Raw genomic sequence first — 14,194 nt, 5'->3', positions numbered from 1 at the left:
CTGTGACCCTTGAAGTAAGGAGGCAATCAGCAATGTGATAAAGGGAAACAACAGATTGATCTTCAAAAAACCATAAACTATATAACATCGTAGTTTTTTTTTTAACATTTTCAATAGTTTTCTTAATAAGTTAAACAGTCATTGGGTGGAAAGTTCCTTAAACAGCAGTGAGACTGAATCATTTCCCGAAGCCAAGGCCCCTTCCACTAAGGATAAATAGCTACGTCCCTCCACGCCCAACGGTTCCCAGCTCTCACTGCACCCTCACAGGGTAGCTAAGGTCTTGGCGACCTGCACCCACAGCTAGCCTGTAGTCAAGCGCTCCCTTGAACAGAGCCTTCATCGACTCCAAGGAAGCTGGGAATGCCAGGTGGGGAGGAATTGATATTTCAAGGCTGCCTCTTAACAGGTAAAAGGGGGGAACATGTTTGGGTTCCAAAGGCCGGAAGATAACAGTCGCTGTTGACATCTGTCCGGGCTTTTGTGTTAAGGTGGTCAACCTGGACATAGGATTTTAAGAATTTCCAGAAAGAACGACAGCTTATTAATTCCTCACAGTCCCAGGAACCAGAGAAGTCAAGTCTGCAGAAGCAGAACTTCTTGTCCTGTTGTATATTTACGTGGGAACTTGGCGATAATCAGGAGCTGATGATTAATTTCCTTGGGTATAATTGGTGCCAGCCAATTTAGCGACGTCTATGGTGCACTGAAATTAGTCTCAAATTGTTTCAGCCGGCAACTGAATTACATGCACTCAAAGGTGGGTATCCTGAACTCCGTCCCTCCGCCACTCCCTTTTTAAAAATCCTGTCAACAGATGGGGCACTCGGTAGGTGTTTAATAAATGCTTGGTGAGTTGACGCATCTCTCAGGAATGCAAGGGCAGAGGCTGAACCCCGTTATGTATATTATCAAAGCTTTTCCCTCCTTGTCCTTGTAATTGATCACCTCAGGACCCTCCCCTGCTAAATAGCACCTCTGCTCAAAGGTGAATAGGAAAAGTGAGAACTGGTTAAAATAGAAACACAAAGCTCTAAGCCAGGCCAATTTTGTTCACAGTTGATGCCGTATACACAATTTGGTAGAAAGAGAGTTGAAAGAATGGTTGAAATTCGATGAGCTGTGGAGTTTAAGGTAATTACTCTCTGCAAATGCTCCCCCCTCCAAGGGCTCCCAGCCCCAACTCGGTTGTTTAAGAAAATTCGAACAGGATGAGAACTGAAAGCTCTAAGAATGTGCATGTTGACCAAATTGATGGTTTCCAAAAATACGGGCTGTGAACCACTGGTGGTCCCAAGGCAATATTGGGGAACGCTATCTGGACTAAATACTCAATCTCATTGCGGAAAAATGAAGTTCCATTTCAGTGTTTTACAAAGTTCCCTTTCAGTATTTTGTGTTAACGCCTCTCTAACACTTGCTAATCTCCAACTGTCTCTTTAATACAAAGTCTTCGTGGCTTGCAGGCCATCCATCTGATCCAGCTATATTTTATAGTTTTTCCCTAAGGGCATCTTCTATTTATGGCCCACAAGCCAGGATTTTCCTTTGAAGTAGAAATATCAAATTTCCTTTAAACATATATTTATCTTAGTAACAAAGTGAGTCAAATTAAAGAAAAAGCTGAAGAAACAATAGCACCGGTGAAATCTAGATAAGGCAGAAATCAGGAAAGTGGTTCTCAAAGTACGGAATTCTGCCCAAGATGGAAACATTGTATTAAAATAAAACCCCAAATAGGGCCCAGTGGAAGGGGGTAAACGTGATCAACAAATAGCGCTTACCATATAAACCACAGCAACAAAGTTGTCCATCTAAAATGGGGCGTGAAAAGGTCCCTCATTTTGCCTCGGTCTTCCTGTTTCAAGATAAGGACATGCTGTTTACTCTTCTCACCTCCACATGTGGAGGATGGAGGGTCAGCATCTGTGGAACCCACCGTGGGGAGGGAGGTTTCTTGTGGGCAGGACACTGAGGGCTCTGAGAACCCAGGACTCAAACCCACTTCACTGCAGCACCTCCCTTCCCCAACGTGGCCAAGGAGATTCAGCCTCTCCAGTGGGACCCCAGCAATGGCCAGGGGTTTAGCTCCTGCGGGCAGAGCCTATGCCCCCACTGGGGACCGGGAGCTGGGAAACATCCCCCACCCCCTCCCCAACCCCCACCCTGACCCTGAGGCTTCTCAGGTGGTCCCATGAGCACCGGGAGCTGAAAACCAGTTCAGGGGTGTCCAACCATGTCACCCCAACTCCCAAAGCTGGCTCTAGGTCAAGAAGATGAAAAGGCGTGTACTCAAAATCCATTTATCAAAGGCCAATTTGCTAAAAGATTGATTAGCTTAAGTGACCCATTTGCCAATTTTACAGAAATTACAAATTGACCAAAGCTTCGCTTTAAGCTGTTATTTTAAAAATACATTCAGTGAATATGAATATGAATATATTCTTCTCAGGTATATTTAATAACCATATTTTTCTTTGCAGCAGACTGAGGATCATTCATATTTAAGCATGATGAAGGTAGAAAAAAAAAAACCACAAATCTACAGACCCTAAGGTGGTTTAATCTACCTATGAATTATTGTCTTCATGAATAAGAATATTTCTGTAATATATTATTGAATAAGAAGCCTGTATTCATTATTTTTATTGAATGCATTTGTGAATGTCTGTATATGTTCAATATGCTTTAAATAAAATCATTAATATAGGAAAAGAGTCATTAAAATGTTTATATAAAGAATATATTGATGAATAGATGTATTAATATATATAGGAAGAATCCATTCATATTTATCAAATATATTAAAAATGAATATTCCATAAAACATGTTTTTGGTAAATCGATACATCTGACAAATAGTTTGGGAAAACTGGCTTTTGTAGAATTGGTCTGCTTCTGGAAAACCCTTCACTCCTCCTTTTCTTGTCTCAGGAGACACTGCCTCCTTGGAGCCTTCCCGGTGCAGCTCTCTGTGGGCCTTGCTGCCTCCCCGCTGCACCAACCGTGCACCTGCTCTAGTTGACCTTCCCTACAGTCACCGGGGAATTATGACCCCCAGCAAATAAACGAAACCCGCTGCCAAGTGCCCTGGGACAGGCAGAGACGCCGCAGGGGCAGCCGCTCCATCCCAAAGTGACGCTGAATGGATGGAAGAAGATCTACCCTGAGACTTCCAGTGTGGGACACACATTTGAAACCACTGTGTGCTTTCTCTAATCAGAGCATCTTTAGGGGTGGGAAGTGGGGTGGTGGGGGGGGAGGAGACCCTAAAGTGGATTTAGGGTGTGTCCCATGGCCTCTGTGTTGTCAGACCATGCCAAACACCCTCTCCCAATCTGGTGAAAATCCATTCAGTTTTTTGCATAATATAGAAACAATCAGAAATAAAATTTCATTTAAAAATATATATATATTAAGGATATTTTGGAGCTTGAAGTTGAAGGCTTAGCAATCTCAAGTGGGGACCTCGGGAACAAAATATACTCTCCTAAGTTTTTTTTCTTTTAAACCCAGTGATTTTGCTTTCGGATCACACTATTTATTCCGTATTTCCCCCTAAGTGGCTGACTTATATCCTCAGCATTCCTTTAGCAGTTCTGAGGTTGTGCTTGAATTTAATGCAATGACAGAAAAAAAATTCATAGATATTTTAGGGCTGTTTTGAGAGTAAAATATTTTAATAATAATAATGAAAAGAGATCTGGGGGAGAGCATTCCTGGGGGAGAGAAACGCTAGTGAAAAGGCCCTAAGTCATGAAGGAGCTTAGTATGTTTGAGGATCAGAAAGAAGGCAAGTCAAAAAAGATGGAAGCAACCCAAGTGTCCATTAACCCATGAAAGGATAAATAAAATGTGTATAGACATACAATGGAATATTATTCAGCCGTAAAAAGGAATGAAGTCCCGATACATGTGAAAACATGGATCATCCATGGAGACATCATGTTCAGTGAAATAAACCAGACAAAAAAGGACAAAAACTGTATGGCTTCAGTGATATGAATAATTAGAATAAGAAAACCCAAAGAGTCAGAATCTTGAATATAGGTTACCAGGGGACAGGGTGGGAATAGGGAATGAAGAGTTCATGCTTAAATTGTGCAGCATTTCTATTTGGGTTGATTCTAAAGTTTTCATAATAAATGGTAGTGATGGTAGCACTTCATTGTGAATGTAATTAACAGCACTGAATTATATATGTGAATGTGGTTAAAATGGGAAATTTTAGGTAGTATATATGTTACTAGAATAAAATTTTTTTTAAAACATAGAACCTACTACACAGTGAAACCTATTGGAAACCATGCACTATAGCTAATAGTACAATTATAAAAATTGCTTTCATGAATTGTAACAAATGAACTACACTAACGCAAGGTGTTAATAATAGCGTGGTATACAGGAACCCTGTATTTTATGCATGATTTTTCTGCAAACCTCCAACTTCTCTAATAAACAAATAAATACATAACGATTCTATTAATCAATATATTCTTTATACAAACATTTTAATGAATCTCTTCCTAAATATATTAATGATTCTACTCCAAAAAGACTGCCTTGATTAATTTTTGGAAAATGGATTTTGGGGTGTGTGATATGAATTTGGATGATTTTGGCTCCTAATAACAGAAAACCTCACACTGTATATAAAACTTTTTAAAAAAATTAGCTCCAAATAAAAAGTCCATGGATAGGCTCTCCAGGGTTGTTTACTCAGTGACTGATCAAAAACATCCAGGAATAGTCTTTTCTCTTTTCACTCTGATGTCCCTCCTAAAAACAAACAAACAAAAAACCAAAAACATAATTTCCTTGTACTGCTCAAAGCCATCTGTCACGTTTCTCCAATCGGCTTGGATGATCTTCGAGGGCAAGGACTGAGGCCTAAAATCTGTACCCCTTTTGAAGTGGGTGATCAAAATTTTTCACTGTGTGGATTCCCTGACTGTGCTGCAAGGAGAGTGATAAAGCGTCGGTTAAGCACGTGTACACGGGTGCGCTGGGGCCCCCTGGATCTGAGCTCAGGGCATTGCTTTCTCAGACGGTTTTATTGCACAGCCTTTGCGGATCAATCACATTTGCTAGTCAGTCTGCATCGGTGCGGAAAGGTGACACCGAAGCAGGACCGCGCCCGGGACTAGTTACCGGAAAACTTAAGAGGACAAAACATTTCTCTAATCACTGACGAAATTCACCAGCTGATGCTTTTAGGACTTGGCAGTGAAAATACACAGCTTGGAGTTACCAAACTCGCCACGCAGTTTTTGCTCACCTCATGTACACCCACACCCCGTGTACCACAGACGCTCATGCCCCGCCCTGGGCACATGTGCTCATCTGCATGCGCACAGACGCGCACGGACGCGCATGGAGGCGCATGGACTTGCACGCCCCACGCATGCACGTGCACTCTCCTGGCCAAGAGTCGTCCACTCACTGACCTGTCTGGAGATGATGAGCTTCCCCAGCGGCATAGGGGCTCCGTTTTCTGTCGCTATCCTTTTCAAGGTGGCAAGGGCTTTTTCCTGGTTCCCGGACAGCACGTCGTACCTTGCGCTCTCCGGCAGCCACTGTGTGGGGAGACAGGAGACCCAGGTATGGCCGGTTAGGACGGAATAGAACAGTCACTCCCAGCCACACAGTCTCACCTGTGCTCATGGTCCTTAAGGGCGGGTGGGGGTGGGGGTGGGGTGGGGTGGGGTGAGGCGCTTTGGAGCCAGAGACCTGGTTTCAGCTCCCGGCTCCATCACTTATTCTATTGGTTGTGTGACCTTGGGCAATTACTTCACTTCTCCGTGCCTCAGTTTCCTCAACCTAAAATGGGGCTAATAATCCTACCTCTTGGGGTTATTGAGAGGATTAAATGAGCCTTAGCCCTGTGTCTGGTGTTGATTAAATTGTAAGTATTATTGTTGTTACTGTTATAATTATATTTGGGGCTGCTTTCAGAGTTCCAGGAGAGAGCTGATTTAAATTGACTGCCATTCTCACCATTATTAGAAATCTCACCCCTAGCTCTCAAGAAACTCCCCCACCTGTGTTCAGCATCCTCTTGCAAACTTGGTCCAAGAAATCAGGCCTAATATAGTCTCAGTCCCCAAGTGACCAGATAAATACACTCTTACAAAAATGAAGCAAGAGCCATCTATGAAACAGCAGGCTTAAGCACGAGACACAGAGCCAGACGATCTGGTTCTAATTATAGTTCTATTGCTTATTTGATGTGTGCCCTCTGGGTTTCAGTTTCCTCCTCAGTAATTCCTCCTCAGTAATCTGTGGGAGATGTAACACAGATTGTTAATGTCCCCAGATTCCTTGCTTCCCCTACCAGAATATAGAGCTATCTTGGGAAGTGGAAGTTGCTGCCCAGCCAGGGACTACATTTCCCAGCCCCCCTTGCAGCTAGGTAAGGCCATGTGACTTTCTCCCACCAATGGCATAAGAGCAGACTATTCCTAGTAAAGGTACTTAAGAAGTGAGCAGTGCTGCCTCTACCAGCCCTTTGCTGGTTTGTCATCTGAAGCAGAAGATTCCACAGCCCTGGAGGATGACAGAGCCACAAACTGGAAGAAACCTGTGCCCAGCGTCATACTTGCCTATCAGGAACACCCATGCTGGACTGTTCTGTGAATTAGAAATAAACTCCTATTGTTTCAGCTATTGAATTTGTAGGATTTATTTGTTACAGCAGCTTGTGTCATCCTAACTAATATAGAGGATAATCATAGGTCTAGCTCATATGGTTATTGGGAGGAATAAATGTGATGATGCACGTGAAGAGCCTAGCACAGAACCTGCCACATAGTTAGGCTCAGTAATTATTCAAACCTATTATTACTACTAGGAATTATTGTAATATTTACTGTAGATGAGACCCACTTATGTACAAGCTTATTTGGGGACCACCCCCTGGCTGTAAAATGTTTCATGTGTGGGTCTACACCGTGAAATGATAATTGTGTGGTATAAACTCACTGAGGAATGTGGTTTATGCAGAGTTCAGAAGGAGGAATAATTTGAGCTCCTGGACCCACCCGTGCCTGAAGCCAGACATTTACTTTAAGAGTAGCTCTTGTAGTGGTAGGGCCAAGGCAGTCACCCTACCCTGCTATAGCCCTAGAGGACATCTCAGCAGTGTCAGTCTGGAGGAAATCCAACATCAGGTCCCATTATCTTGTCTCATTTTCTGATTTAAACAAATAAACCTTAAAAAGTGGCTTTGGTGCCCTCCTCCACTCCCTCCTCCCCAAAATACAGTGAACAGCAGGGTGCCAAGTAGCAAAAGTTGATATCTCTTAAAGGATACCTACAAAACACAGGATGGCAAAGAGGAAGAGCGGGACAGCCGAGAGGATGAGCAGCCAACGCCAGCCCATGCTGGGCATCACGAACACAGCCAGGATGACCTCGAACACTGTCCCGATGGCCCAGAAGACCTGGCACGGAGAGTTGGGGTCAGAGGTGGGGGCAGCACAGCCAACCCAGAAAGCTCAGTTATGGGGTCATTGGAGACAAGGGATCAGCAACGTCAGAATGGCCACAACTCTTCCCGTGGTCCATACGGTTAGGCCAGGGCTGCCTTGTTGTCCATCTCCCAGGGGAACCATTGATACTGCAGAATATTTGCATGGTGCCTTCTGGAGTTGTCTGCTCAAGGAGGTCAATGCGATCGATATTGTATGAGCTCAATATGGTAGTGGATATATTGGTTTTTGTCTACTGACATCTTCTACCTTTCCCAACAATTCCCCAGCATCTTTTATCAGAATTGCCTTTCCCCTATGGGGCTGAATATCTTCTGTGTGTCTCTCTGGAGTCACTCTCCACCTCTTTTCCACCTTGCTCTCTGTGTGGACTGCTTCAACAGGCTTCCATTGGGTCCAGCCAATGGGGAGTCCTGCTGAAGATGAGGAGGAGGAAGGAGACAGAGGTTGGGACTTGACTCCACTGGCTCCCTCCCTGCAGGGTGGTCAAGGAAAGGCTGTCTGCTTCCCTTAGTGAAAAGTCAAGTCACAGCTCGTAGGAGGAGGCCATTACCATACAATTCTCTCTCTCTGGCCTGCTAATTACTCCCACCCTTTGCTGTTTGAGGCCTGAGGTGGTAACACCTCTGCAGGGACTTTATGGATAGTTTCTGTATTAAACCCTCTTCAAATTATCCTAATTTAAGTGTGCAGTTTCCTGCCGAGACCCTGGTTATACAACTATTGTCCATTCCCAAGGCTGAGCCTCCAACTTCCGCACCAGTTCTAGGATCCCCAAGAGGCTTCCTAAATTCCCTTTTGCTTAAATTAACCACAGTCCATTTCTGTTGTTGACAATCAGAGGTGATAGTCAAAAATGCTTAAGATCTAGAACAGCGTGGGCACAGAGCAATCAGAATGAACACCAGCCGTGGTGCCTGAGCCTTGGAACCCACCATCACTGGGCCAGGAGTTAACTCTTTAGCTGCTGGATCCTGGAGAGATCTAGGGGGTCCCAAGAGAGGACAGGATATCAGGCAATGGGGAGGCAGGCAGGAGTCATGGTCAGCTGGTGCAGATGCATTGCAATATTTAAACAATAGATTCATCCATACCAGTGTGGACCAGCTGGATATCAATCCTAATTGGTTCAGATTGATTGCAGTCGGATGGTTGACTTGGGTATGGGATCAATATGATCAATATTGTCAGTGTGGTTACGGTCATTGGGGAGATCAGAGTGGACACACAGTCATCCCTGTGGACATCAGTATTGGGCAAGGGGAAATAAACTACCCTGCCGCTGCGTGGGAGAGGGGTCATTGGGCAGCTGTGTATGTACCCTGGGATCTTCCAAATCATGGTTGGGAGATGTGTCACTTGATCCTGAGAGGGGCTGGCTGGACCAAGGGCATTCTAAGGCAGGCCTCTAGGCCACTGGGATGGCCAAGAATGGAGATCTCACACAAGACATGGGTCAGTCTGGGTAAAAACAGGGGTAATGGCGATGCCGTGAGCAGGGGAGCTGGAGCTTGGTTCAGTCGAGTGGGACCATGCAACACCCAGTTTCAGATAAAAGCCTTTTCCAGTTCAAGGACGTACCACCCACCTGCTTTCCTTTTTCCAAAGGGATGGTAGATTGCATTTTTTTGGTCTATTGAAGAATTTGTCTATATTGCGAAACAGCCAGGTCAGAACTGACGTAACTGATCCATTTGTCTTTGCATACTGAATCTGTTATATTTTTCTTAACTCCTCCTTCCCTGTTCCCTGGCTCCAGACACCTGAGAACCTCCTACTGGAGACACCATTGTCTAGAGGCCCCGAGCACCCTCCTTACCTCAATCAGCAAAATGCACTTGGCTCTGGCTTTCATGGGCAGGAACTCAGCATACAGCGTCACCCTGGGAAAGCAGAGGCAGGCAGAGGGTTAAAGTCAGGACTGGGTGGGAGATTGCTACAGTTCCCTGAATTTCTTGGCTGATACTCCTCCAAGTGTGGTCTGTGGATGACTTGCAGGAGGATTTCTTGGGATGATAGCCCCATATGCAGATCCCCAGGCCCCACCCCAGACCTCCAGAAGCTGACTCTCAGAGGTGGGGCCCCGGTACCTGCATTTTTAATTAACTTCCCAAATGATTCTCAAATTTAAAAACTGCTGTCATGGAGTCCTACCCACAATCCAGTAAATCTAGGAGGAAATTGGGTGGTGGCATTATGAGAAATTTCAGTCTCGAACAGTTCCTTGGGCTTTGCCTATCACTTACGTACTTAATAGTCTTAAAAGGTTCCGGTCTTTTATTCCATAGGACACCTCTCATCCTGGGCCCAGCTGATGTCTCCTTGTGACCAGACTCACACCAGGCTTTCTCGGCAGGAACACCATGGAGACAGGGCTGAACTCTTCCTGGTGCATCATACGGGACACGTAATGTCACCCTGTACCAACACTAGTGACACTAATCTTCATCACCTGATCAAGTTGGGGTTTGACAGATATCTCCACCTTAAGGTTATTATTTTTCCATTTGGGATTAATAAATATTTTGTGGGGAAATATTCAGGGATTATGCCAATATCCTATTCCCCATAGAACTTCTATCCACCAGCTTTAGCATCCATTGACTCATTTGGCCTGAATCAGCTACCACTAAGATGGCAGTGAAATGGTAGTCTTATTTCTGTTGTTCCTTCTATGTTTATGAGTTGATATTCTACTGTAAAGAAGAGCTGTCCTTCCTTCCCTCCCTCCCTCCCTTTTGTTTCTCTTTCTCTGTCTCCTTCCTTCCTTCCTTCTCCTCTTCCCCCTCCTCCTCTTTCTTATCTATCTTTCATCTATTTATCTATCTACCTATCTATCTATCATCTATCTATCTATCATCTATCCTATCAGCATAGACTTGTGAATTTCTATTCTATTCAATGGGATATAATGCATCACCGCCATTATTATTCTGATGCTCAGACTGTCCCAGATCTGGCCAGTGGGAGCCCCTTCAAGCTGACTTTTGTCTCTCTCTCAAATGTCTCATCATCTTACTTTCTGGCACAAGTGACATCCAGGCTCATCCTGCACCTTCCTTGCCCCAGCCCTGGAGTCAGCCATTTTTCTAAGAAGTCTGGTTCCCTTTGGTGGATGATGGCGTTTGGAGACCAGAATCTGAGGGCCCTGGGTGCTTGTTCCTAGTGGGGCCTCATTGGTTCTGGGCCCTCTCAGTAGACAGAGCTAAGAGATATAACTATATACACTATATACTCCCTCTCCACACACACCAGACATCTACACCTATTTCTATAATCTTTCTATGTATACATGTTAAACAAAATACCTTCAGTTCCAGTCCAACACTTCAGGGTTATTTCTAACCTTCCCCCTTTCAGCATTTATATTTCCCTTCTACAACAATGAAAAAGCTGGGCCCCATAATCTCAATATATTTACTTATTTGCTCAATCAATTCACTTGTTTGCTCAGTGTAACCAGGGTCTCAACTACATGGGCTGCCTTCTCCGTCTGCTGCCTCCAGGCCCTTCCCTTTCACTTTCTCAGCCATGGGGCATGCTGGGAAGAGAAGAGGACTTTTAAACTGGCCCTCCCTGCTGCCTTCCATTTTGCTAGGAAGAGGAGACGTTCTCTTTTCCCACACCTCCCACCTAAGTCAGACATGCAAGCTGTCAGATGGCCTCATGTTACTCTCCTGGCTCCTCATAAGAGAAGGTAGAGGGGGTCTAATTTCCTCTAACCTGTTCATGGCAGATGCTATTAGTGATCTATTTAGATCTCCTGGGATCCCTTTTACCAGATCAGGTTGCTCACACCTGCAACCTTCTCCTAAGGATTGCTCTTTATCAATTGGAGTTGCCTCATCACAGAGATACCTGGGAGTCACGTCCCTTCTCCCCCAGGTGCAGACTGGTGTTAGGTGCAAAAGCCCCATCCCCTGGCTTCAGAGGATGAGCTCTCTGGAGAAGTTTACACTCCTGAGCTGCCTGTGGGATCAGGTTGAGGCTAGACATCACCCAAAAACAGATCCTTACTTAATTTCTCTGCTTTACCTTTCTTGCTTCCTTCACCCTTTGACAGGTTCCTCCCATGAGCATTCCATCCATAAATCATGTGTGCAAGAATCCCTGCCCCAGGCTCTGTCTATTTCTATGCAACACAAACCTAAGACACCTTTCCCGGAAGAGCTTCTAACTTCTTACAAGTTGGCCTCAACAATATCGTTGAGAATTAGAAACCTTTCTATCCCTAGCAAAAGTCCTTCTGAAGGTTCTGATGAAAAGGGACCGCTGTCCAAAAAAGGAAGGATTCTCAGGAGCCTTAGAGGCAAGGCTAGGTCATTATAGACTCTACTTACAGAAAAGAATGAAGAGAAAGTAAATGTCATCTAGTCTCACTTCCCAGTGTAAGTATTTTAGCACATTCTCTCTTTCTGGCTTAGTCTTTCTGTCAATAGAGAATTGTCAACCCTATCTTACATTTGGTTTATAAATAAGCATTTCTGTGCCATTTTAAATCCTCTTACACATTTATATTCCATCATATGCATGAACTATACATTCCTTAATAGCTAACTTTTATTGAGCATCTACTATGTGCCAATAACTGTTCTAGATGTTTTACCTGGATTATTGCAACTAAGAAGCATTGCATGTCAATGAGATAGGTACTATAATTCCCATGATATGTGTGTATGTGTTCATATCTATATTTATCTATCTCAGAAAAGTTGTTACTTGACCAGGATCACAAAGCTAGTAAGTAATAGGGCCAGAATTTTAAACCAGTTCTGTCTACATTAAGCAGCCCATCAATTACTTTCCTATTTGGATGGTTTCACAATTATAAACAACACCACAATAAACATCTTTAGGCCGAAATGTTTATCTTCATTTCACATAATTTCCTCCAGATAGATTCCCATAAGTAGAATTTTTGAGCTAGAGGGTTTGCATAATTTTAAAGCTTTTGATATATATTACCAAAATTGTTCCCAAAAAAGTTGTTCCAATTTATATTCCTATCAGTACTTCTCTCAACAAGAACCATCAGGAGTCTTCATCCAAATTGGCAAGAATAGAAATGTCTTGATCTCTTTTAGAACAAACATGGTCTGCTTTGCTTTCAATATGGAAAAACAAGGAACAACATCCATTTCAGAACTAGACTGTAAACAAAAAATATCAGATAATTTATTTACAGATATAGATTTTAAATTTAATGTGAAAAATTCTGCCAATAAGTCTCTTCTCATTAAAAAAAAAAAACTAATATAAAAAAAGAGAAAAAAATTAATTATTTGGCCAAGAAAATGAAGTTTTGTACAAAACCAGAGTTGGGAATTGAAATGAGATTTTCAAAAACAAAAGGAAGTATCAATATCATAATAATAATGAAAGAGCCAAGGTTGGTTACAGAAACAAATGGCACTTTTAATGATGAAGCAATGCCAGACAGTCATAAATATCTCAAGAAAATGAAGTTGGGAAGAAATATGAGTGCAAGAAAGACTCACAGTGGTCAACTAAGAAAGAACTAACTAACAATGACGAACTTCAGGATGATAGTGAGTTGCTTCCTAGGAAGGTGTTACTGACTGAATTTAGGTCACTGGTGGTTAGTAATTCTACCACTAGAAATCCATCCACTGTAAATAATGATTATGGTCACTAAAGAATTTCAGGAAATTAAAAAAGATCACATTTCCTGGAGCAGGAAAACATCCCCACTTCATTGGAGGCTGAGATCTAACAGCTCAACCTCCTTGAAAAAATACATAATTAGAAGAGTGGTTGAGGCCGGAAATGGAGGTGCAAAAATAAACATGAAAATAAGAATTTCTTGCTGATGATCTCTTTAGATATCATCCTAATGACAAAAAGAAAATAACTGAGGACGTAATAAAGAAGGCACAGAAAAACACTTCCTAGCAAGCATTTAGTTTATGCTTCCTGGGATACATGAATATAGTGTGGAGAAGAGATTTAAATTACCAATATTTTATGGACTAAGTTTGTTAAATAAAATAAAGGAACAAAGAAATTAGGAACGTCATTAACCAAGCTCAGTGACTGGGGACCAAGAGTACAGCGATTGCAAAAGATTACAGTTGTTATCATGGATGATGTCTTTGAAATTTTATTCTCTTTTCCAAATGGTGTATTTATATTATTTTAGAAAATCAATAATAATAAAAAAATAAGAAGCATGTTTAGCTTTCCCTCTTCAAGCTAAAGTCAAACTGATAACTGTGCAAAAATGCATATATTCTAAGGGTAAAGCCATTCCTGTCCTTAGCTATCAAAGATTTTTTAAATGAACCTACAGCATGCAATCTTTATATTCTTTTTTCTAAAGTTACAGAAGTAGTATACAAAAGCATTATCATTGTAAAATAACTCAGCAATTGTTCTGGTGTGCTAAAGCTGCTATTATGCAAAATACCAGGAATAGATTGGCTTTTATAAAGGGGATTTATTGGGTTACAAATTTATATTCTAAGGCCACGAAAGTGTCCAAACTAAGGCATCAACAAGAGGATATCTTCACTGAAGAAAGATCGATGGCATCTGGAAAATCTCTGTTGGCTGGGAAGACATGTGTCTGGCGTCTGCTGGTCCTTTGCTCCTGGGTTCTGGTTTCAAAATGGCTTTCTCCAAAATGTCTCTGGACTTGTCTCTGTTAGCTTCTTCAGCTCCTGTGTATCTAAGCGTCTGGGGGT

The 14,194-nt window shown here is 42.8% G+C and overlaps 1 protein-coding gene across 3 annotated transcripts in view; it reads right to left on the bottom strand.

Moving 5' to 3' along the window:
* The window catches only part of LOC119519374 (SV2 related protein), a 104,010-nt gene that overhangs the window by 17,839 nt on the left and 71,977 nt on the right, over positions 1 to 14,194 (bottom strand). For all 3 annotated transcript variants that reach the window (XR_005214012.1, XM_037816955.1, XM_037816956.1), the window contains exons 7-10: positions 9,310 to 9,373; positions 7,317 to 7,442; positions 5,448 to 5,576; positions 1,785 to 1,858 (exon numbers count right to left, since the gene is read on the bottom strand). Coding sequence is in view for 2 of the 3 variants with exons in the window: in XM_037816955.1 (XP_037672883.1) it covers positions 1,785 to 1,858; positions 5,448 to 5,576; positions 7,317 to 7,442; positions 9,310 to 9,373 (393 nt within the window). In the remaining variant the exon portion in view is untranslated. The remainder of the gene's footprint in view (positions 1 to 1,784; positions 1,859 to 5,447; positions 5,577 to 7,316; positions 7,443 to 9,309; positions 9,374 to 14,194) is intronic.

This window comes from Choloepus didactylus, chromosome 23, assembly GCF_015220235.1.
Source record: "Choloepus didactylus isolate mChoDid1 chromosome 23, mChoDid1.pri, whole genome shotgun sequence".
Taxonomy (NCBI): Eukaryota; Metazoa; Chordata; class Mammalia; order Pilosa; family Megalonychidae; genus Choloepus; species Choloepus didactylus.
This window is presented reverse-complemented; position numbering and strand designations above follow the sequence as displayed.